Raw genomic sequence first — 23272 nt, 5'->3', positions numbered from 1 at the left:
GTGTTCATTTTGTATCCTGCGACTTTGCCAAATTCATGGATGAGCTCTGATTTCTGGTAGAGTCTTGAGGATTCTCTAGGTATAGTATCATGTCATCTGCAAATAGTGATAGTTTTACTTCTTCCTTTCCAATCTGGATTCCTTTTATCTCTTTTACTTTTCTGATTGCTCTAGCTAGGACTTCCAAAACTATGTTGAATAGTAGTGGCAAGAGTGGATATCTTTGTCTTGTTCCTGATTTCAGCGGGAATTCTTTCAGCTTTTCACCATTGAGAATGATGTTTGCTGTGGGTTTGTCATATATGGCCTTTATTATGTTGAGGTAGGTTCCCTCTATGCCCACTTTCTGAAGGGTTTTTATCAGAAATGGGTGTTGGATTTTGTCAAAGGCTTCTTCTGCGTCCATTGAGAGGATCATATGGTTTTTATTCTTCAGTTTGTTAATGTGGTATATCACACGGATGGATTTGTGGATACTGAAGAACCCTTGCATCCCTGGGATAAATCCCACTTCATCATGATGTACAATCCTTTTAATGTATTGTTGGATGTGGTTTGCTAGTATTTTGTTGAGGATTTTTGCATCGATGTTCATCAGTGAAATTGGCCTGTAGTTTTCTTTTTTTGTGGTATTTTTTTGGTATCGGGGTGATGGTGGCCTCATAGAATGAGTTTGGGAGTATCCCTTCCTCTGCAATTTTTTGGAATAGTTTCAGAAGGATAGGTGTTAGCTCTTCTCTAGATGTTTGATAGAATTCACCTGTGAAGCCATCTGGTCCTGGACTTTTGTTTGTTGGAGGCTTTTTAATCACAGTTTCAATTTTAGCACTTGTGATTGGTCTGTTCATCTTTTCTATTTCATCTTGGTTTATTCTTGGAAGATTGTACCTTTCTAAGAATTTGTCCATTTCTTCCGTTTTATTGGCATATAGTTTCATATAGTAGCCTTTTATGATCCTTTGTACTTCTGTGATGTCCGTTGTTATTTCTGCTTTTTCATTTCTAATTTTATTGATTTGAGTCCTCTCTCTTTTTTCCTTGATAAGTTTGGCTAAGGGTTTATCAATATTGTTGATCTTTTCAAAGGACCAGATTTTCATTTCATTGATCTTTTCTATGGTTTTCTTTGTTTCTATTTCATTGATTTCTGCTCTGATCTTTATGATTTCTTTCCTTCTACTAACTTTAGGTCTTGTCTGTTCTCTCTTGAGCTGCTTTAGATGTAAAGTTAGGTTGTTTGTTTGAACTGTTTCTTGTTTCCTGAGGTGGGCTTGTATTGCTATAAACTTTCCTCTTAGAACGGCCTTTGCTGCATCCCATAAGTTTTGGACTGTGGTATCTTTGCTGTCATTTGCTTCTACGTATTTTAATTTCCTCTTTGATTTCTTCAGTGATCCATTGGTGGTTTAGTAGCATGTTTAGTCTCCATGTGTTTGTGGGTTTTTTTTACGGTTTTTCTCTTGTTGTTAGTTTCCAGTCATATGGTGTTGTGGTTGGAAAAGATGCTTGATATGACTTCAATTTTCTTAAAGTTGCAGAGGTTTGATTTGTAGCCCAGGATGTGGTCAATCTTAGATAATGTTCCATGTGCACTTGAGAAGAATGTGTATTCCATTGCTTTTGGATGGAATGTCCTATAAATATCTATTAAGTCCATCTGGTCTAATGCTTCGTTCAGGGGCTGTGTTTCTTTATTGATTTTCTGTCTAGATGATCTGTCCATTGCTGTAAGTGCCCACTATTATTGTGTTATTGTTGATTTGTCATTTTAAGGTTGTTAGCAGTTGCCCTATATATTGTGGTGAACCTAGTGGGTGTGTAGATATTTAAAATTGTTATATCTTCTTAGATTGATCCTTTTATCCTTAGGTAGTTTCCTTGTCCCTTAAGATATTCTTCATTTTAAAGTCTGTTTTGTCTGATATGAGTATTGCTACTTCAGCTTACTTTTGATTCCCATTTGCATGGAATATTTTCTTCCAACCTCTCACTTTCCATTTGTATGTGTCCCTAGGAGTGAAATGGGTCTCTTGAAGAAAGCATATATGTGGGTCGTTTTTGTATCCATTCAGCCAGTCTATGTCTTTTGGTTGGGGCATTTAGTCCATAAACATTTAAGGTAACTATTGATATGTATGTTCTTATTGTCATTTTATCAATTGCTTTGGATTTGTTTTTGTTGCTCTTTTTTCTTCCCTTCTTCTCTTATTCTCTCCTCTTGTGGTTTGATGACTGTCTTTAGTGTTGTATTTGAGTTGATTTTTCTTATTTGTTTGTGTATCAATTGTAGATTTTTGGTTTGCAGTTACTCTGAAGTTTTGATATAAGTCTATATATATATGAGGTTGTTTTAAGTTGTTGTTCTCTTAATTGCAAGTGCATCTGCAGTGTCTGCATTTGTACCCCCCTATTGTCACGACTTCTGATTTGGGTGGCATAATTGTGTGTTGATGATTTCGTATCTTTACTGTATATTTTTTTGTCTCCTGTTGTGGCCTTTTCTTTTCTGCCTAGAGAAGTTCCTTTAGTATTTGTTGTAAAGCTGGTTTAGTGTTGCTGAATTCTCTCAGCTTTTGCTTATCTGTGAAGGTTTTGATTACTTCTTCAAATCTGAATGAGAACCTTGCTGGTTAAAGTCATCTTGGTTGGAGGTTTTTTCTTTTCATCATGTTAAGTAGATCATGCCACTCCCTTCTGGCCTGCAGAGTTTCTGCTGAAAAATCTGCTGATAATCCTATCGGGGTTCCCTTGTATGTTACTTGTTTCTTTTCCCTGGCTGCTTTCAAGATTTTTCTCTTTGTCTTTAATTTTGGTCAGCTTGATTAATATGTGTCTCAGTGTATTCCTCCTTGGGTTTATTTTATATGGTACTCGTTGTGCTTCCTGGATTTGAGTGAGTGGTTCCTTTCCTATGTGAGGGAAGTTTTCAGCTATTATCTCTTGGAATATTTTTTCTGTCCCCTTCTCTCTCACTTCTCCTTCTAGCACCCCTATAATACGATGTTGGTGCGTTTAATGTTGTCCCAGAGTTCTCTGAGACTTTCTTCATTTGTTTTCAATCTTCTTTCTCTTTTCTGTTCTGCATCCGTAATTTCCACTAATCTGTCCTCTGCCTCGCTTATGTGTTCTTCTGCCTCCTGTAATCTGCTGTTAGCTTCTTCTAGTGAGTTTTTTAATTTCAGTTATTGTATTTTGCATCTCTTCTTGTTTAAGTTTTATATCTTGTATCTGTTTGCTCAGTGTTTCCTGTAAGTTATCCATCTTTGCCTCCAGTTTATTTCCAATGTCTGAAAACAACAGTCTGAAGTTGTTTTCCTGGAGGCTGAGAATCTCCTCATCACTTAGCTGATTTTCTGGGGTTTTTCCTTTCTCCCTCATCTGAGTTATAGTTCTCCATCTTTTCATTTTTATAGGTTTTTGGTGTGGTGACCTTCTTAACAGATAATAGATAATAGATAAGATATAATAGATAAGAGATAATAGATAATAGAGTTGCAGCCACAAGCTGAAGTTGGTATGGGGGCTTGCTGTAGGCTTCCTGATGGGAGGGGCTGATGCCTGCCCACTGGTAGGTGGAGCTGATTCCTATCCCTCTGGTGGGTGGAGCTTTGTGTCTGGGTGGGATTATAGGCGGCTGTGTGCCTTTTCCCAAAATGGCTACCGCCAGAGAAAGGCACGCTGCTGAATATTCCAAAGAACTTTGCTTCCAATGTCCTTCTCCCACAACAAGCCACATTCACCCCTGTTTTCCGAGGAGGTCCTCCAAGAAAATGCAGTCAGGTCTGACCCAGATTCCTATGGAGACTTTACTCTGCCCCGAGACCCAGTGCACATGGAAGTCTGTGCGTGCCTTTTAAGAATGGGATCTCTACTTCCCCCAGTCCCATGGAGCTCCTGCACACAAGCCCCACTGGCCCTCAATGCCAGATGCTTCAGGAGCTCTTTCTCCCAGTGCCAGATCCCCACACTTGGGGGTTTGATGTGGGGCCAGAATTCTCACTCCTGTAGGTGAGTCTCTGTGACACTGTTACTTTCCAGTCTGTTGGGGCTTCCCACCTGGGAGGTATGGGGTTGCTTATATCACGTAATCACCCCTCCTACCTCTTGATGTGGCCTCCTCTTTGTCTTCTGGAGTAGGATATCTTTTTGAAAGTTTTCAGTCCATTTGGTTGAAGACTGCTCAGCATTTCATTGTAAATTTTGTTGTTTTTAGGAGAGGAGTTCAGCTCTATCTTTCTATTCTTCCATCTTAATCCCATCTCTCCCCAACTGGATTTTTCTGTGATTTGTGAGTTACTATTTATTTTTGGACCACTCTAACCTCTCCTCCAAATATCTTTTGTATTGCTTGGGAATAACACTTATTGTATAAGACTTCCCCTGAGGAAATGTAATATTCTGATTTTATACTGAGATAGTGATTTTTTCCTCAGTGGAGGGATGTTTCAGATAAGCGGAAGCCATAGATATCAGTGACAAAGCTTGTAATTTGGGGGAGGATTTTTAACCCCCAAAGTATGATGATTATAACATACGTGTATTTCTTCCTGGAGAGTTAATACCTACCAGTGTTCCACATAGAATCAAACAATAATGCCTAAAAACACATTATATAAACTATTCGACATGTATCAGGCTCCAGGAAAACAGGGGAAAAAAAAGACTTACGTTTCCCAGTGACTGGAATTCCATCACTGAGGGTCTTGGTCTTTGCATTGGTGAAGATGTAGGAACAGAAGTTGTTTGCTTGTTCCAGGAAATCAGGATCCAGTTGGTCCTCAGACACATTCTCAATACTGGCCAGGAGGTTTTTCTTGTCTGTTGGTCGGTCAAAGACAAAACACTTCCGTTTTGGGAAGAAATTCCTAATGCACTCTCTGGGTAGATTGGATATTTGGGCTTTGGGATTATTGCCTGAGGGAGAGAAAAACAAATTAGCGTGGAAAGAGTCTTGGGGCAGGTAACCAAAGGGTGTTTATGACAACAGGTGTGTGTGTCTGTGTCTTTGCTGTGGTTTATGCTTACGGCCCCTTTAACACAGACATTCTTTGCATCAAACACCAGTGGTCTAGCTCTGTAGAGGAATCTGGGGAGACAGCTGGCACATAACCCCATGGCTGCTGTTTCCGCCCTGTACGCGGTAGCGTAGTCATCTCTCAGATGCTTGCTGTACTCACGGCTCCAAGAGTGAAAGGCCAAATGTAACTTTTGCTCTGCTGAATCTCACATAGAAATTGAGCCATGGGATGAAAAAGAAGAGTTCTACACCAGGGATGATGGACAATATCCCCTGGAATTTTAGGAATGTCATCCTGACTATTTAAGGAAAACTCTTTTTTTCCTTTTTGTCTTTTTGCCTCTTCTAGGGCCACTCCCATGGCATATGGAAGTTCCCAGTCTAGGCGTCTTAATTGGAGCTGTATTCGCCGGCCTACACCAGAGCTACAGCAATGCCAGATCCGAGCCACATCTGCGACGTACACCACAGCTCACGACCACGCAGGATCCTTAACCCACTGAGCAAGGCCAGGGATTGAACCTGCAACCTCATGGTTCCGAATCAGATTCATTAACCACCGCGCCACAATAGGAACTCCCAGTAACATTATTTTGATGCTAAAAATAATGGGTACAGAGTTAGCTAATTTTTAGCAAAAACCTCTGAAGGTTAACTGTAACTAAAATGTAATCTTAAGATGTCACCAATAATCTATAAACTCCTCGAGGTAGAGGGTTATGTTTGATTTGACAGTGGTCCTCTTCTGTCTAGTCATTGTCTCAATACATTGCATACACAGAAACATGAAAGCAAGAATGAATAAATGAACTGATACCTCTCTCCAGACTTCACTAGATACACACCCCTATATATGTAACCCATTAAAATAATGTATTATCTTGTAAGTAAAACATGGGTAAATATGTGTAAATTAAGAGAAAGCTGTGATGTGGATGGTAAAATGAATGCTCTAATAATTATCAGAATATGGAAAAGACACACACTTCTTCAAACTTACAGAGGACATAAAGTCATTTTTAAGATGATACAACTGTATAGGATTAGACCAGTATATACCTCTTTGAGAAGAATAATCTCTAACTAGGTAAAATGTACTTTTTGTTTCCTTAGATAGATTTTTTTTTTTTTTTGTCTTTCTGCTATTTCTTTGGGCCACTCCCGTGGCATATGGAGGTTCCCAGGCTAGGGGTCGAATCGGAGCTGTAGCCACTGGCCTACGCCAGAGCCACAGCAACGCGGGATCCGAGCCGCGTCTGCAACCTACACCACAGCTCACGGCAACGCTGTATCCTTAACCCACTGAGCAAGGGCAGGGACCGAACCCGCAACCTCATGGTTCCTAGTCGGATTCGTTAACCACTGAGCCACGAAGGCAACTCCCCTTAGATAGATTTTTCATTGTTATTTCATATCTAACAAGTATCTGTTCAGATGTTTTCCTCAACAGAGAAAAGCAGAAGCCAAAATAAGGAACATGTGTCTGGCTTTTTGAACATCTTAGCCCCATTGTAATTTGGATGCTAAATTACAGATGGTATGAAAAAAACAAGTTGGTTTTGAATGATTGCATTTCACTTTGCTTTTCCTAAGTGAACGTCATTTCTAGTCCCTAGAGCTTTGCAACCACTTTCCAGCCACTATTTCTACAGACTTTGAAGAGTCTCAGATACAAAAGCCACCCCAGAGGTGATGGAGCGGGTTTAGCAGATCCCACCCTATCCTGGACCATCCGATGCCCAGGCGGTGCTCTGATACCTGGAATCAGCTTCAAGGCATTCTCCAGGTACTCATCCTCTGTGACAGGGTGACCATGCAACTTCAGGTCCAGGGTGAAATCCCGAACAATCCAGATAAAGTCTGGAAAGAAACTCACAAACTCCGTGCAGTCCTCCACTCCATCGTTTTCTGACGAGGACTTGGTCCTGATGAGCTCCGTGAGCTCTGTCACATAACTAGGACGTAGTTAAGGGAAAGAAACTCCTTGCCCACAATATTCCGATATTTTCTCACATCAGAGTATTATAAGCACTGCCTTTTTCTGCTGGTTCCCTCTGCTGCATCAGAGGAAACCAAATGACAGAGGAAACCAAATGCCCCGATTTCCATTCCCATAACTCAGTGAGACGTGGTGGCTGCGTTCCTGGCAGGATACTGCAGCTGCTCCAGGGCCTGGTGGTTGATGGTGTTTGTGCTGTTGTAGACGAAGACGCTGCTCAGAAGCACGGCCAGGGCAAAGATCCATGAGTCGTTCTTAGAGTCGCCCTAGAAGGCACGTTAGAACACGAGATTTAGGGCTTACTCTCAAATTAGAAGTTCATTCGCACACTTATTTTATTCTTATTTCAGCTGACATACTCACCATGCAAAGACCTTTTTTAAAGACAGACGTAGACTTCAGCTTTCACAATTGCGAAGACATTTCTTGTGAAGGCACATTTGTTCATATGTAAATGTCTTCTAAGCTTCACCGAGCTTTCTTTTACCTCACTGGATGAAGTAAAATCACGTGCAGAAAAACCAGTATAGTGCCTCGTGTGGAATTACGTATCAGTAATGAGTGTTAGCACTTACTAATTATGCACCTACTTATTAATTGTAGTCCATATAAAATATACCATAGTTGGCGTAACTGAGTATTTAAATTATATCCAATCAATAAATGCTCATGAGAAGTGACTGTATGTTCCCTACTTTTCTTAGATTTTAGAAGCCAGTGTCGTAAATGACAGTCCTTTCAAGATAACAATTTCAAAGCAGTGACAGACATCCATAAAAACCTATGCAAAAAGGATGACAATATCTAGAAAATGCCTGCATCTTGGTAATGGGTATAAGCAGCGGAAGCTATAGCTTTCACATTAAATTAAAACTGGGAAGGCTGGCAAGGTAGAACAGAGCTACGAACGTTGGAGAATGAGTGTTTGATATGAATGCTTCCTGAAGTCTTGAGCTGAGTATTAACGAAGAGGCAGAATGTGGTCATGAAGGAAAGAATGTGACCGCATAGATAACAACACCCGCAAAATTAAAATTAGAAGTGGGAAAATACAGACGTGTTGTAATTAAAATAGAGTTATTTGGTTTGACTGAAGCAGAGGGTACGTGGAGAAGGAAAGGTGGGCGCTAGTGCAGGCTGATGCAGGCCCTTAAAGGCCAGGCTAATTTGTTTGTATAAATTATAGCATTTTCTAAATAACGGCGTAAACACAGAACTTATTCCTTCTATAAGCAGTGTGTAAATCTGTTCAAAGAGCAAATGCAAAATAGATGATGGGAGGGAGGGGGGAATAGTGTATTTATTACTTTATTTTCCAAAACTCAATTTTGAAAAATAATCAATTAGGATAAGAAGGTGCAGCACCTATCATCAATAATAAATTATTTCCATAATAAGACTATGTCATTCTTTGAAATAGGGCTTTAAAAATAAACACAGAATTTCTAGTTCCCTTTGAGAAGAAATAAAGAGCTATAGAAATGTAGGTACTATTACCAAATAATCTGAAAGTAATGGGAAAAAAAGCAAATAAATTATTTCACCTATTAGTAGAAAGCTAAAATACACAACTTCCATCTTAGTATGTTTCTTGTAGGAAAACAAGTACTTTAATAGAAGCAGTTCCTTCAGAGGCAGCTCACAGCTTTCCAGAATGCTCTGTAACCAGTGGATGAACTTTGTAGAAAATGTAAACCCATCTCCTAACTCCAACCCTCAAATACTCTCTTCATCTGGCAGCTACGAAGGGGATGCAGAGATCCTTCCTCACGCCTGGGTTGGTGTTTCTCCTCCAACCTCCAGGGCAGCCTCCCCTTCACTGTAAGTGGCAGGAACCAGGAGGTGCTGCCTGGATCACCTGCCAAGACTGGAGGACTTGCCCCCAGCTGTTGGAGTGCTGGTGGAAGGGCCTTCAGATGCCCGCCCTCTCCATTAAAGGCTCCCAAAGCAGCTTCTCCATCGGGGGTCAACACCCTTGTCCCAAGGCAGAATTCCTCCAAAGGGCCATTCCAGCCCAGAGCGCCCATGGGAGCGAGGGGAAGCTGAGGACGGCAAGGCAGTGCCACCTCTCCCTCCATCCAGCCGGCTTCTCTCCCAGACACCCTCTATGAAATCCGATTGTGTGGTCTTGTCAGTGGGAATAAAGACTCTCTGAGGGCAGGACCTGTATGTCCATCCCTGATCTCTGCAGTTCTAAGCCCCAAGGCCTGGAACTCTGCTGTTCAGTAGCTGTTTATGGAATGAAACAAGTCACGCACACAGTGCCAAGCAAGAAAAGGTTTTACCTCCTATGGCGTGATTTCTCCCTAGGAATTATTCAACCAAACCACAGTTCACTTCATTTACCACGGTTGGTTTACATTTTACAAATAGATCATGGCAGTTAAATTTCTAGGTTCATGAAGGGATAGGGAGAGAACCCAGAATAAAAAGTATTTCTCCGTGACTTTCTGCCTTACCTTCTCCACATCGCCCAGGCCCTCGGTGTCCAGAAGGACCAGGGTGCGGTCTGGCTTGGAGGGGTGGGGCACACACCACATCCAGATGCCCTTGGTTTCAGACTGCACTGTGGACCCCACACGGAAACCTGCCAGGGGGGTGGAGAAAGCGACATTCAGTGATGGCAGAAAATCTAAGCAGCCGAGGGGCTACTAAGTCAGACGTACTGGAGCGTAAGCACTCAGCAGACAGGATGGTGCTTTCTCTGTTTCTTCAAGAGTGTCCTGCTTTGTGTGACTTCTGTTTCAAGAAGGATGAGGCCAAGCAAGCACTCCACGTGGGGACAGAGTGGCATCCATGAATCAGACATAACAGAGGTCACTGATAATGGTAACAAGAGTATTTTTTTTTTTTTTTTGTCTTTTTGCCTTATCGAGGGCCACTCCCATGGCACCTGGAGGTTCCCAGGCTAGGAGTCCAATTGGAGCTGTATCCGCTGGCCTACACCAGAGCCACAGCAACGTGGGATCTGAGCCATATCTGTGACCTGCACCAGAGCTCATGGCCACACCAGATCCTTAACCCACTGAGCAAGGCCAGGGATCAAACCCTCAGCCTCATGGTTCCTAGTCAGATTTGTTAACCCCTGAGCCACGATGGAAACCCACAAGAGTATTTTGAAATAATGGTGAATTTTAAAGCCACAAAGACATGGGAAGGGAAAAATTAGAAAACAATTGAGATTATATAGTTTGCCGGGCAAAACTAATGTTTAAAAAGGGGAAAGACACTGTCAAGCAGTGGCCTACAAATCTGACTGCAGCAGCTTGGTTCACTGAGAAGGTGTGAGTTTGACCCCTGGCCCAGAGCAAGTTAAGGAACTGGTGTTGCCTCAGCTGTGGCACAGGTTGCAGCTGTGGCTTGGATTTAATCCCTGGCCCAGTAACTTCCATATGCTATGGGTGTGGCCATAAAAATTTTTTTTAAAGGTGGGGGAGGAGAGGTATTAGCCACAATTAGATATGAAATTCAGGAAGTATTTTTAAGGTGATATATACTGAAACATCTCTATATATTCATGAGAATATTCCATAAAAAACCAAAATATATTTTGAGAGAAAGAAGATACATTTCTAAGAGCCTGCAATTGCTTAAGCTGGTAGAAGGTAGGAGTTTTTGCATTAGTAGGGGTGATTTTGCTTCATGGGAATAAAACAAAGACCATGGTAACACATTACATTAAAATAGTGATTTCGTGGTGAGAATTAGAAGTGGAAGTTTGGCTTATTGAGAGGAATTTGGTTCTCCCTCCACATGACCAGGGAAGAAAACTAAGAAGCTGAGGTATCACCTGGGCGAAAGCACCTGGCCCCTGACCCAGTATAACCCTCACCATGGTTCCGTCCCGCCAGACGGTTCATCAGGTAGGATTTGCCTGTGCGATACAGTCCTACAATGGCCACCACCACCACGGGCTGAGAAATCTTCTCAAGTATCTCTAGAGCTTCCTGGTTCACTGACAGCAGCTCATTGTTGTTTTCTATCAGACAGATGGGGTCCGTCATGTTGAGGGCAGATGCCATGGCAACCTGGTAACCTAGAAGGATTTCCTGGTAGAAATAAGATCACAGAGTCATTCGCTAACTGAGAGTTGTGCAAAGCATGCTTCACCTTAGGACCGGGCAAGCCTTCTGTGCTTTCCAGGGGACAAAACGTAACCCAGAACGAATGTGCTGCAGGGTGTTTCCTCCTTCGTTTCCTCAACCCTCCGAGGATGCTGATGATGGCACACCAGGTGTTATCACTCTCCATAGATGTACTTCGACCGCAGCAAGATCCGAGTTGTTGTTACCCAGCACAGAGGGCCTACAATGTGCTAAGCCCTACGACACATCTTAGCAAACCCAGCTAAATTGATACGTACAAAAACCTGAAACTGAGACATCAATATACCCCCTTTCAGAGAAGATAAAAGGGTCTCACAAAGGCTGGGTTAATAAGTCACAGAGAAAGGATTAAAAATCCAGTTGGCCAACAAATGGCAGACTAGTAAGCTCTAAGCTCTTATTTCCCAAAGGAGACATTAAAAGCAATCAAAGTATTGGCTAGAATGCCTCCATTATATTCCTGTAAAACAGACAAAAGTATAAAGCAATCAAGCAAATTCTCTAAGAAGAAATGGCCTCATTCGAATGGTAGGAAACTCTGTGGTGGTTTTGTTTGCTCTCGGCCCACACACACTCCCCAGTGTTGTACGTACGGCCTTGTCCGGGGAAGTGGGAATTCCCAATTCCTTCCCTTGGTCCAGAGGGAACAGAGCAGATCTTGCTTAGAAAGTTCTCACCTATGTGGGGGCTACGTCTTCAGGTCTCTGTTTCACCTCACATGGACCCACATGGTAGTGGCAAAACTCGAGGTCAGGTAGAAGGAACTAGTGGGTATTGCTTAAGAAAAAATGCACAGACGTATCTCCACAGACGCCTGGACCAAGACATGACCACTGAAGATCTAAAACAGACCATCTAAGGCACCGCTGCAGTTCCCCGTTCCCTTCTTGAGACTAAAGAGGGCAGAGCAGAGGGCATTTACAATGTTCCGACATGCCATGGGCTGCCTGAAGGACTGGTCTCTGTCTTACCTCACTTGGATCGCAAGCAAGGAGAAGCAGGGGGCATTGGCTGGGAAGGCTGCAGGGAGACTGACCAGTAGACACCGCTGACAAGACATCATGGGTGTGTGACATGGAGATTTATAACACGAAATACATATTTGGTCTTGGTCCCTGTTCCCGGCATATGGCTTCTAAAATCCTAGCTGATGAGAGTGATGGATATATCTTTCGTATGACTTTTGGCCTTTTGATCTGTGGTCTGAAAGAGCTCCAGCGTGATCGAGGTGAAAGTACAGCATGGTGTTATTTGAAACATGCTCCTTTCAACCACACCTATTTTTAAGATAATGAGGTGACTGTGGAAAGCCCCGAGATAGTCACAGACTAGAGACTGGTCACTAGGGTCCAAGTCTCCCTCTGGCAGGATCTGTCTCAGGGTCCCGTGAGAGCACTCCGGAATCCCTCAAACAGCAGCCCAAGAGCTGGGGAAGGTATTTACATGCACACATGCCCCGAGGTGCCAAGGCCCTCCTGGACTCCAGAAACTCAGGGAAAACAGCCAAGTGATTGGCTCTAAGCCGTGAAACTCTCAGCGGTTCTAATGCATCAAGAGCAGTAAAGACCATGGTGCTTCCTTCTGTGACTTGGCTTTAACTTTCGACCCTTCTCTTCTTCAGGTCCCAGGGCTCGGTTCCAAAGTCACGGCCCAGGCCCAGCCCAGACTTACTTCCAGAATCTTAATCCTCTCATCCATTTGTCTCTGTGCGGTCTCTATTTCCCTTATCTCCTCTATCATCTGGGCTCTAAATCTCCGGAAGGCTTCTTCTTGGTCTTCCAAATCCTGCTGCAACGCTTTAGCGTGTTGCTCAAGAAGCTCTTTTTCTCTCCCGGGAAAAGCCGACGCCTCTCCTTTGTCACCTGCTCCAGGAAGATTTGAGAGAGGGAAGAAAGTATCAGTCATCGCTGAGAGCTACAACCCCTCATCTCCCACACCCCCGCGTTCTCGGTCTGGAAGAAGCAGATGGACGTCGCACTTGGCCTGTGACCCCACACAAGGGCAGTTTTGAGAACGTGCCAGGAAAGGCCCTGACTGGCAGGCTGGACCTGCAGAGGACTCCCAGAAGGACAGGCAGCCCCTTCTTTCTGCTGTTGCCCCTGTTCAGACACGTTCCTCCTGTGTCAGAGTCCCCGAGAGCACGGCAGGAACCCACCCACCCCACCGGCAGCGGAGGCTTCCACTGTGCCCCCGCGTGACGTCTTCCCCTGTCACTCAGCCCCTCTCGCACCATGGCCCTTAATCCCTTGGAAAGCCGCAGTCTTCCAGCCTGTGCTACAGCTCTTCACATTTCTGCTCAAGAAGCGTGTTGTCCCTATCAGCTGCCTCCCACTCCGATGACTGTGCTGCTCCAGGAAGATGGGACAGCGAGAAGGAGACTTCAGCACTGTGAGCTGCACCCCCCCAAGCCCCAGAATTCCACAATTCAAGGGCCACACTGCCTGGAGAAAGACGACAGACGCGTCTCAATTCACCTGTGATTAGACACACGGGTGGGGTTGTGACTGTGCGAGGAGAATAATGGGTTGTCCAGCTGGACCTACAAGCCCAACGTGTCTGGTTCTTTTCCGATAGAGCAAAGAGTGTTCCAAGAAGGAGAGGAATGACGAGCCCCTGGAAGTCCCTGCTGTCAAGAGACCCTTGCACGAACTCTCCCAAGACACAGTGGGTGGAGCCCTCCCCTGTATGTGCTGAGAAATGTTCTCTTTCTCTTTTGTCCCCTGTCATTTGGAGTCTTAACCCCTCATAGACTCTTTCCTGCAACTTCTGCTGCAGCTCTTTAAACTGGGCTGGGAGATGCTCCAAATCCTTCTCAGCTGCCTCATTTTTGGCCTGTTCTTCTGCTCCAGGAAGAGAGTAGAGAGCAAGGAAATAAAGTCATCCTTAGACGTATAACCTGCCTATCCCAGCGACCCATTTGCCCAGTTACTAGACTGTATTGAAAGCAGACAGACATGTCTAAGTTCATCACACCCATGAATCCATGCAGGCGTGAGAATGTGCTAAGAAAGGCCTGACTTACTGGCCGGATGGACCTTGAGCCAGATGTCTTGTTGTGGTCGATGTCTCAGAGGGTGTCACGGAGGAGAGGACGTGCCTTGCTTTTAGAAGGTTCTCTGTCTGGGGTCTCAGATAGCACTGCGGAGAACTAACCCCCCGTTTTGCACGGTTGCCTCCCATGTACCTGCTGAGGTCGTTTTCATTTCTCTTCCTCCATCTGTCATGCGGCCTCTTAACTCCTCCAGGATTCTCTCGTGGTCGTCCAACCTGCGTTCTAGCTCCATCATCTTTTGCAGAAGAAGCTCCTTCTCCCTCTGAGCTGCCTCCAGGTTGGCTGGCTCTCCTGGGCCAGGAAGAATGCAGAAAAGGCAGCAAACGGCCATCAGCTGAGAGGCTCCACCCCCCCGCACCCTGTGCCAAACCCTCCACTTTCTCAGGGACCAACCCTGTCGGGACAAAGCAGGTGGACCGTCTGCATGGACCTGTGAGCCCACATCAAGGGCAGGCTTGGGAGTTGCTAGGAAAGGCCCTGACTGGCGCTACAGCCACACGGGGCCTGTTTCTGTTCAGATGCAGCAGAGTGTGTTCATGGAAGCAGACGAAGCTCTTGCTGGTGACGTCCTGAAAGTCCCTCCTGGTGGGGTCTCGGACCCAGCATGACCCTCCTCACCCAGTGTGAGCCAAGCCCTAACCTCCACCTGCTGCTCTCTTTGCATTTTCTTTTATCCCCTCTGTCATTTTGGCACTTGGTCCCACAGAGCATGCTTTTTGTTCCCCCAACTTTTGCTGCAGTTCCCTATATCTTTCTGCTCAGGAAGTTCACTTTCCTTCGCAGCTGCCTTGCTCTTGCCTGGCTTTTCTGCTCCAGGAAGATTATAAAGAGGGACAGAGATGGCAGTCCGTCCTGAGGGCGCAAACCCCCCCCCCCTCCGCTTTCTCTGTGTGCAAACTGTCTTGACAAAGCCAACGGCCATGTCTAAATTCACCTGGTGACCACACAGCAGGGCAGAAAGTACAGTCCGCTGGGAAAGGCCCTGAATGGCTGGCTGGTCCTACAACCACGGCTCGGATTGTTACTTTCAGAAGTTGCCGTGTGTGTTCACAGAACGATCGATACTCGTGGTTTCTGTAAGTTCTCTTGGTGGGAGTTTTCTGAGAGCACTGCAGCACCAAACTCCACTGTGAGCTGAGCCCTCACCTGCACCTGCGGGTGACTTTTCTGCATCTCGAAGGGGGTCCCCGTTCTTTACGCAGCATTTCTTTCGTTTTTTTGTTATCCCCAGGAAGCTCTGGAGATCACAGAGGGGAAATAGATGTCAGGCAGGTCACCCCTGAACTTCCGTTTAAAAAGTCTGAGAAAAGAACTGTTCTGGATCACATGCTCGGTTGCTTGCCCCTGCCCAGAGCACGTGGCCCGCCATCCCGCCGCTCCCCGCCCTGCAGCCCCTTGCCAGGGTTCCTCCACCCCCCGTGCCAGCTTCCACCAGTCAGAAGACGGTGCAGTTTTACAAATACGTGTCCTTGGTGCTTTTGCATGCTTCGCATGCTGTTCTTCTGTTTGCTGCTTTTCTGATAACATGTCACCCTGGATGATATGTACCAATTTTTCAAAACTTATTTCACACTGTGAAGTAAACTTTACCTTTTGTGGCAAGACTAGAAAAAATTAAACATAAAACCTTTTTGCTACCCTTTGCCTTGGTCTTTCTCCCCACGCTGCTCTGTGAACATGCGCTATGCAGCTACTGAGCCTCCCTGTCATCAGAAATACCTGCTCAACTGTGACGAGTAACACTCAGCCAGCGTCCGGCAGACAGCTCCTTAAAAGACAACATTCCAGAATTCCTGGTGTGGTGCAGCGGAAACGAATCTGACTAGTATCCATGAGAATGTGGGTTCGATCCCTGGCCTCACTCCGTGCATTTAGGATTGGGTGCTGTGGTCGGTGTGGTGTCGGCGGGCAGCTGGAGCTCAGATTGGACCCCTAGCCTGGGAATTTCCACATGCCGCAGGTGTGACCCTAAAAAGCAAAAAAAGAAAAAAAAAAAATTTAAAAAGAGACAACAGTCCTTCCTGATCTTGTAAGGGGCCACTCACTGCTTACGGATTGTGGAAAGGGACAATCACATGTCATGTGTTGTACAGCCCTCCATCTCCAAAACCTTATATAACTGTGCCTCGACTTCTAGAGGGCAGAACAGTTCTCAGAGCTTTCGAGATGCTCTTCTTGGGTTATAATCTTCAAATTTTGCTTGAATAAACTTTTTCCATGTCTTTCTTACATTGACTGATTAATTTTCCTGCACATATACTTGGCATGGTTGGCAGGATATCGGACACCCACCCACAGATACCTGGAGGTCACCCACAACAGGTGCTCTGCACCCCCATGGCCCATTGAACCCCCCGCCCCCACCCCGGCTTCTCAGTACCTATCAGCTGTTCAGGTGAGTTCTCCTGGTAGTCAGCTCTCATTGCTTGAGTGGTGGTCTTAAACCTTTTAATCTAGCTGGTTTTCATTTTAAGATTTGGAGTCTTAAGGCACAATGGCGCACTTCCTAGGCATGACTTAAAGAGTCTGGGCAGGGAGCTCAGGGAGACACAGGTGCCTGAGTTTTTAATAAAGTTTTAAGCTTTTTGGCTTAAATTGAAAGAAAAAAAAAGAGTGGGTATATGATCTGAACACCACTTTGGCTGTGAAATGAGAGACTGAATTATTCAGGTCTGAAGAACACAGGGGCGGTTTGCTCCATTCAGCCACAAGGCGTCCTCAGGGACTGAGGACCTAGCAGAAGGGTCTGGGGCTCAGTCCTCCTGACAGTGTCTTAAGGAGAACCCCACTACGACCAGTGAGCCAACACTGCTCTTCCAGGGGGGGCATGACCGAGGCCGATGACTGGAGCTCTGAGAGCCCGCGATGGTTTTAGGCTGTCGTAGGAGAAACCGCAGCACATAAAAGACGTAGTCCTACGTCAGGAAGATCTTCTCAATCGTCTCCCGATGTGCAATCACCGTACACTTACACTGGAACTTCTGTATCCATTATACAATTTAAATGCATGAAATTTATGGTGTAAAAATTATATCTCCAAAAAAACTGTTTTTTGAGTTTATTATTACTCCCATCTCAGAAAACTGCGGTATTCTTTTTAAGACCACTATTAAGTTTCTTTTTTCTTTTTTTTGTCTTTTTGCCATTTCTTGGGCCGCTCCCGCAGCATGTGGAGGTTCCCAGGCTAGAGGTCTAATCAGAGCTGTAGCCACCGGCCTACGCCAGAGCCACAGCAATGCGGGATCTGAGCCACGTCTGCAACCTACACCACAGCTCATGGCAACACCGGATCCTTAACCCACTGAGCAAGGCCAGGGATCGAACCTGCAACCTCATGGTTCCTAGTCGGATTCCCTAACCACTGCACCACGACGGGAACTCCAAGACCACTATTAAGTTTCTTAACACCCGAGACATCCTTGTGACAAGCCAGCTTTGCGCTGTATCAGCTTTAGCTCTCCTCGTGGCTGTAGCCTCCTTTGAGTCTTTCTACAGCGGGTGATTAACAGTGAAACAAGTACCAACAAAACAAAGATCAAGAAAGACACGGTCAGAAATTCCTCCTAGGGAACCTTCTGTTATTACGACTGGAGGAGAATACCCTGAAAACGCAGCAAACTCAAAATCACTTACATGCGTTCAAGCACATCAGGAAATCTTACGAGTGTTCAGTCAAGAAGGACCTCTGCAACCCTATGCTACTTGGCTTCAGAGGTCAGTCAGATTTCAAGGAAAAGTGCCTGAGTTTGGAAGAGAAGGTGATGGGAGAGAGTCGTATAGTACTTCATCACTCTCTAACGCAGATTCTGATTCGGAGGAGCCGGAATCCTTCTACTAGAAACACGAGTTGCCCTATGCCCCAGCAGGTGGCCTCTAGGAGGTAAGGTGACGAATCAGCTACTAAGACAGGTTACCACATTCTGCTGTAGTGACTTCTCCTGCCTTTATTAGATACACTCGGTTAGAACATCTACTTGGTGAGCGGAGAACCGCATTTGAATAGGCTCCACGAGAACAACCAGGAATCCTCAACACAGCAGCAGAAGCCCTGGGAAATTTACTCACATGCCATAAGCACTTGGGGGTAGGAAGTTCCCCCTGGACTCTTAGAAACTCAGTGTGAACAGAACTCAAGTGCCTGGATATTAGCCACGAAAACCTCAGAACTTCTAGTGAATCAAAGGCAGACAGGACACGGGTGCTTCTCCCTGTGACTTTGCTTTAATTTCCAGCCATCCCTTCCTGGGGTTCGAGGGCTCTGTGCACAGTCTGTGCCCTGACCCTGACCGACTTACCTCGATTGCTTCAATCCTCTCATCCATATTTCTCAGAAGTTTCTTTCTTTCTCTTATTTCCAGGGTCATTTTGGCTCGAAATCCCTGGAAGACATTTTCTTGGTTCACCAGCTTGTGCTGCAGCTTTTTAATGTGTTGCTTAAGAAGCACCTTTTCTCCCCCAGAGGTCTCTCTCTTGTCCTGCTCGGCTGCTCCGGCAAGATTTTAGAGAGGGACAGAAAGAAGAGTCAGCCCTGGGAGCTACAACCCCTCCCTGAAACCTCCACTTTCCCCGTGACCCAACTGTCTGGGAAGTGTGGTTGGAGATGTCTGCATTCACCTGTGATCGCACATGAAGGGCAGGTGTGAGGATGTGTCGGGGAGGCCCCCACTGGCTGGCTGGACCCCAACCACAGTGCACCTTGTTCCTTTCAGATGAGGTAGGGTGTGTGCGCAGAAGGCGAAGAAGCCTCTGCTCCAGACACTTTCTCCTGCGGGAGTCTCAGAGGACACTGCCGGGACTACCCGCCCACCAGGTGCTGAGCCCTCCCCTGTACCTGTGGAGGTCCTTTCTCGTTCTCTTCTCTCTTCTGTCATTTTGGCAGCAAGTCCTGGGTGAACGGTTTCTTGGTTCTGCTCTCTTTGCAGCTGCTCTTTCAATTGTGCTGAACAGGCTTGTTCCTTCTCAGGTGTCCATCTGTCGGCACGCTCTGCTGCTTCAGGAGAATTTCAGGCAGGGAGGAAAACAGCACTCACCCCTGAGAGCTCCAACCATCCCATCCCCAACCTCCCACTTTGCTTGTGACCCAACTGTCCAGAAAACGCAGATGGGTATGTCTAAATTCGCCTGTGACCACAGATCAGGGCAGCTTTGAGACTGTGCCAGGAAAGGTCCCCAGTGGGACTCAGTTATAATTGTACCCCAGTGGGTGCAGTTATTTTCAGATGGAGCAGAAAATACTAGTGTGTCTGCAGAAGGAGAGGAAGCTCCCTGCTTGAGTAAGTGTCAGCGGTCAGGGTTCTCAGAGGGCATTGCGGGAACCCACCCATCCCACCCGAGCAGAGACCTCCCCTGCACCTGCTAAGACCTTTTCTGCATCAGGCAGGAGCTCATCTGCAACAAGGACCTTGACAAGTTAGTCTACAAATGGATCCCCAGGCATTTTATCAATTGCAAATTACAGAGTCGTGAGGCGTGGACATAAAGTCTTCATCAGAATAAAACGATAATCTGCCAAAAGCACACCATTTCTGTTTGGTCTTCTTTTATTAGAGTCTTCAGGCTCTGAGAAATAAGGGATGTGGAGGTAAAACATAACCCTGAACAGCCACTTTATACTCACTGGATGTGCATTTTCCCCTTTCATGGATAAGACTAAGGGAAACCGCAAAAAGATATGAATTCTTTCGAAAAATCTATTTTGAAAAACTAGACTCAGCTGTGAAAGAACCACACGTTTTAGCTTCACAGAAACAAAGTAGTATCGCTCCCTCCTGTTCAGAAGTGGTTTTCAAACTTTGACATAGATGGGGATTTTCCAAAGTGATTGTAAAACCCAGATTCTCAGGCCTGAGTCTATACGTGTGACAAAAGCCACTAGTGAGTCTGATGTTTTCAAGGGACACCTTTCTATGAAAAAAAAAAAACAAATTTTTGCTGGAGATAATTTCATCCGATAAAGTCTGTGATGTGGGACTGAATTCATTCTTCGCTGGTGATTTTCAAAGCCCTCACTGCAGAGCTCTATCAATATGAACAACCTCTTTCGGTGATAATTGTCTGTGGGCTCCTGGATGCAGAGCACCCCTGTTCTCTGGAGGTACAGACCCCCACTTCTGGAGGGGGTGGTGTTTGATCAAGGAGGTCCACAGAGAGAACCGAGCTTTCCCTTTTGAAAATCGGTTTTAACCCGGGTATGGAAGTGTTCCTTTTCTTTTCAGTTTCTTTAATTGTGCTAAAATACACATAATGTAATATTTACCATCTTAACCATTTTAAGTAAATAGTCCATTTATAAATAACTATTGCGTGCAGTCCTCACCGCCACCCATCTCTGGAAGGGTTTTCAGTTATAAAACTGAAACTCTCTCTTCAGTAAACATTCACTCCCAAGCCCCCTCTTCCCAGCCCCTGGCAACCACCATTCTGTTTTCTGTCTCTCTGACTTTGACACAAAGTTCCTCATATAAGGCCAACAATACAGTGTCTTTCTGTGACTGGCTTATTTCACTGAGCATAGTGTCTTGCAGATTCCCTCGAGTTGGGCTCTGTGTCAGAATCTCCTTCGTTTCTAAGGCTCAATGATGTTCTATCGAGTGTCCAGACCACATCTTGCCTTGCCGTGCATCCACCCATGAACATTTTCTTCGGTCTCCGTTTACCTGTTGTGTGTGATGCTGCTGTGGAAATGCATTCACAGATATTTTGTTGAGACACGGCTTCCAGTTTGGGGGTCTGTATTCAGAATGAGACCTGCTAGATCCCATGGAGGTTCTGTTTTGGATTTTTGTGGTGTATTTTTAGATTCCTATCAGTAGTACACAAGAGTTCCAGTTTCTCCTCACCCGCGACCTGGCTCGTACTGATTAGTTTCATGGATCTCTGCATTGTTTCTCCATTCTTTGCAATATCCCTCCTTATCTGTGGTTTTACTTTCCATGTTTTCAATTACCTACAGTCAGCTTCAGCACAGAGATACTAAATAGAGCATTTCAGACGTAAACCATTCCTAAGTTTTAAATCGTGCACCATGCTGAGTAAGGGGATGTAGTCGCGCCCCATCCTGCTCTGTCCTACCTGTGAGTGAATCACGCCCTTGTCCAGTGTACCCGCTCGGTGTGTGTTACCTGCCTGTTAGTATAGGATCAAACAAAGTACACCTAAGGCTTGGTAATATCCAGGTTTCTAACACCCACTGGGGTCTTGGAACGTATTCCTGTGGATAAGGGGAGAATCCTGTATGCCATTTATCTTTCCTCTGACTTTTGTTACTTACTTGCTGGCTTTGGATTTAGTTTGTTCTGTAATTTTTTTTTTTAGGTCGTAGAGGTAGAGGTCTTTCTTTTTGATGGAAGCATTTACACTATAAATTTCCTATTTCACACAGTCTCCCCTAAGTTTTGGTATATTGCGTTATTGCTATCACTCCTCTTTAAGCATTTTTAAATTTCTCCTGTGATTTCTTCCTTGATCTATTGATAGTTTAAGAATGTGTTATTTAATTTCTTCAAATTAGTTAACGTTCCAATTTTACTTCTGTTGTTGATAACTTCATCCTTTGTGATCAGAGAAGATACTTTGTAGGGTATCTGGCTTTTAAAGCCTATTGAGATTAAATTGGTGGTCAAATATATACGCACGGTCTACCCTGGAAACCCTCCTGTGTGCTCTTGAGGAGACTATGTATCCGGTGCTTTCGGCAGAGTGTTCTGCAGCGTCTGTTAGAGTTAGATGATTTCCTTTACTTTTCAAGTCCTCTCTTTCCTGAATTCTCTGCTGTGTGGTTACCCTCTCCACTAGTGAGAGCTGGATGTTGAAGACTTCAACTATCATCATAGTTTATTGTAGTTTTTTATTTTCCTTTCAATGCTGTAAATTTTTGCTGCACATATTTTATTTTCTGTTATTAGGTACATAAGTGATTATAATTACATTTTTTATATTGAACATTTAGTTACTAGTTAATATACTTTGTCTCTTGTCACGTGTTTCATCTTAAAAGACCAATTTGTCTCGTACAAGTATAGCCACCCATGCTGTCTTAGGGTTATTATTTTCATGAATAATTTCTTCCATCCTTTGACTTTCAAGCAGTTGGTGTCTTTGCTCTAAAGTAAGTGTCTTGCAGACGGCACATAGGTAGATCATTTTTGAAATCAAATCTGCCCATCTCTGTCTTTTGACTGCAGTTTAATCTATGTACATTTAGAGTAATTCCTATTAGAGAGGGATTATTGCTGCCATTTGGCTATTTGTAGTCTATGCGCCTTATAACATTTGTTGGCCCTCATTTCCTACATTACAGTCTTTTATGTTTATTTGACATTTTGCACCAAGACATTTCATTCTCCAATTATTTCCTCTTGTGTGTATTCTGTAGTTATCTTCTCTGAGGTTACCGTGGGGATTATGTTTAATATCCCAAAGCCACAATACTCTAATTTAAGTTTATTCCAGCTTAACTGGAATAATGTGCAAAGTCTCTGCTCCTTTACAGTTCTGTTCCACCTCTTTTAGTTGTGTCATCCAGTGTTATTGCACAGGCAGCGCCATCCTGTGACGCAGAGCGGTGGCTCTACCCAAAGCTGAGGAAACAGGGTCGAGGGCACTGTGACTCCTGAGAAGCAAAGTTAGCACCTCACCTGAGCGAACTGCCCCCAGAACTAAGGCTTAAGCACAGGATGAGAGAAAACTGTCCGTGAGGCCCATGCTGAGGGAGACCTGCGACTCCGAGGACCTGGGGCATCTGGACACGAAGTGTTGCGACACGGGTTCCACGCTTGTCTTCCACCGTTTGAACTCAGCTGTTGAAAACAGCTATAAAACGCGTGATGAGGACAGCAAATACCCAACAAAATCTGGAGTTCCTGTCGTGGCGCAGTGGTTCACGAATCCGACTAGGAACCATGAGGTTGTGGGTTCGATCCCTGCCCTTGCTCAGTGGGTTAACGATCCGGCGTTGCCGTGAGATGTGGTGTAGGCTGCAGATGCGGCTTGGATCCTGTGTTGCTGTGGCTCTGGTGTAGGCCGGTGGCTACAGCTCCGATTCGACCCCTAGCCTGGGAACCTCCATATGCCGCGGGAGCGGCCCAAGAAATAGCAAA

General features: G+C 45.0%; 1 protein-coding gene across 7 annotated transcripts in view; it reads right to left on the bottom strand.

Moving 5' to 3' along the window:
* Window positions 1–23272, bottom strand: part of LOC102161784 (guanylate-binding protein 6-like) — a 39054-nt gene that overhangs the window by 12093 nt on the left and 3689 nt on the right. For 2 of the 7 annotated variants that reach the window (XM_021090305.1, XM_013997411.2), the window contains exons 3-12: window positions 19006–19161; window positions 18470–18657; window positions 15321–15411; window positions 14307–14465; window positions 12794–12984; window positions 10849–11065; window positions 9476–9603; window positions 7173–7282; window positions 6776–6972; window positions 4669–4914 (exon numbers count right to left, since the gene is read on the bottom strand). In XM_021090305.1, the coding sequence (XP_020945964.1) occupies window positions 4669–4914; window positions 6776–6972; window positions 7173–7282; window positions 9476–9603; window positions 10849–11065; window positions 12794–12984; window positions 14307–14465; window positions 15321–15411; window positions 18470–18657; window positions 19006–19045 (1567 nt within the window). In that variant the 5' untranslated portion in view covers window positions 19046–19161. Of the gene's footprint in view, window positions 1–4668; window positions 4915–6775; window positions 6973–7172; window positions 7283–9475; window positions 9604–10848; window positions 11066–12793; window positions 12985–14306; window positions 14466–15108; window positions 17376–18469; window positions 18658–19005; window positions 19165–23272 lie in introns of those variants that run through there. The other 5 variants (XM_005663708.3, XM_021090308.1, XM_021090307.1 and 2 more) reach the window with 5 other exon arrangements.

This window comes from Sus scrofa, chromosome 4 (assembly GCF_000003025.6).
Source record: "Sus scrofa isolate TJ Tabasco breed Duroc chromosome 4, Sscrofa11.1, whole genome shotgun sequence".
NCBI lineage: Eukaryota > Metazoa > Chordata > Mammalia > Artiodactyla > Suidae > Sus > Sus scrofa.
This window is presented reverse-complemented; position numbering and strand designations above follow the sequence as displayed.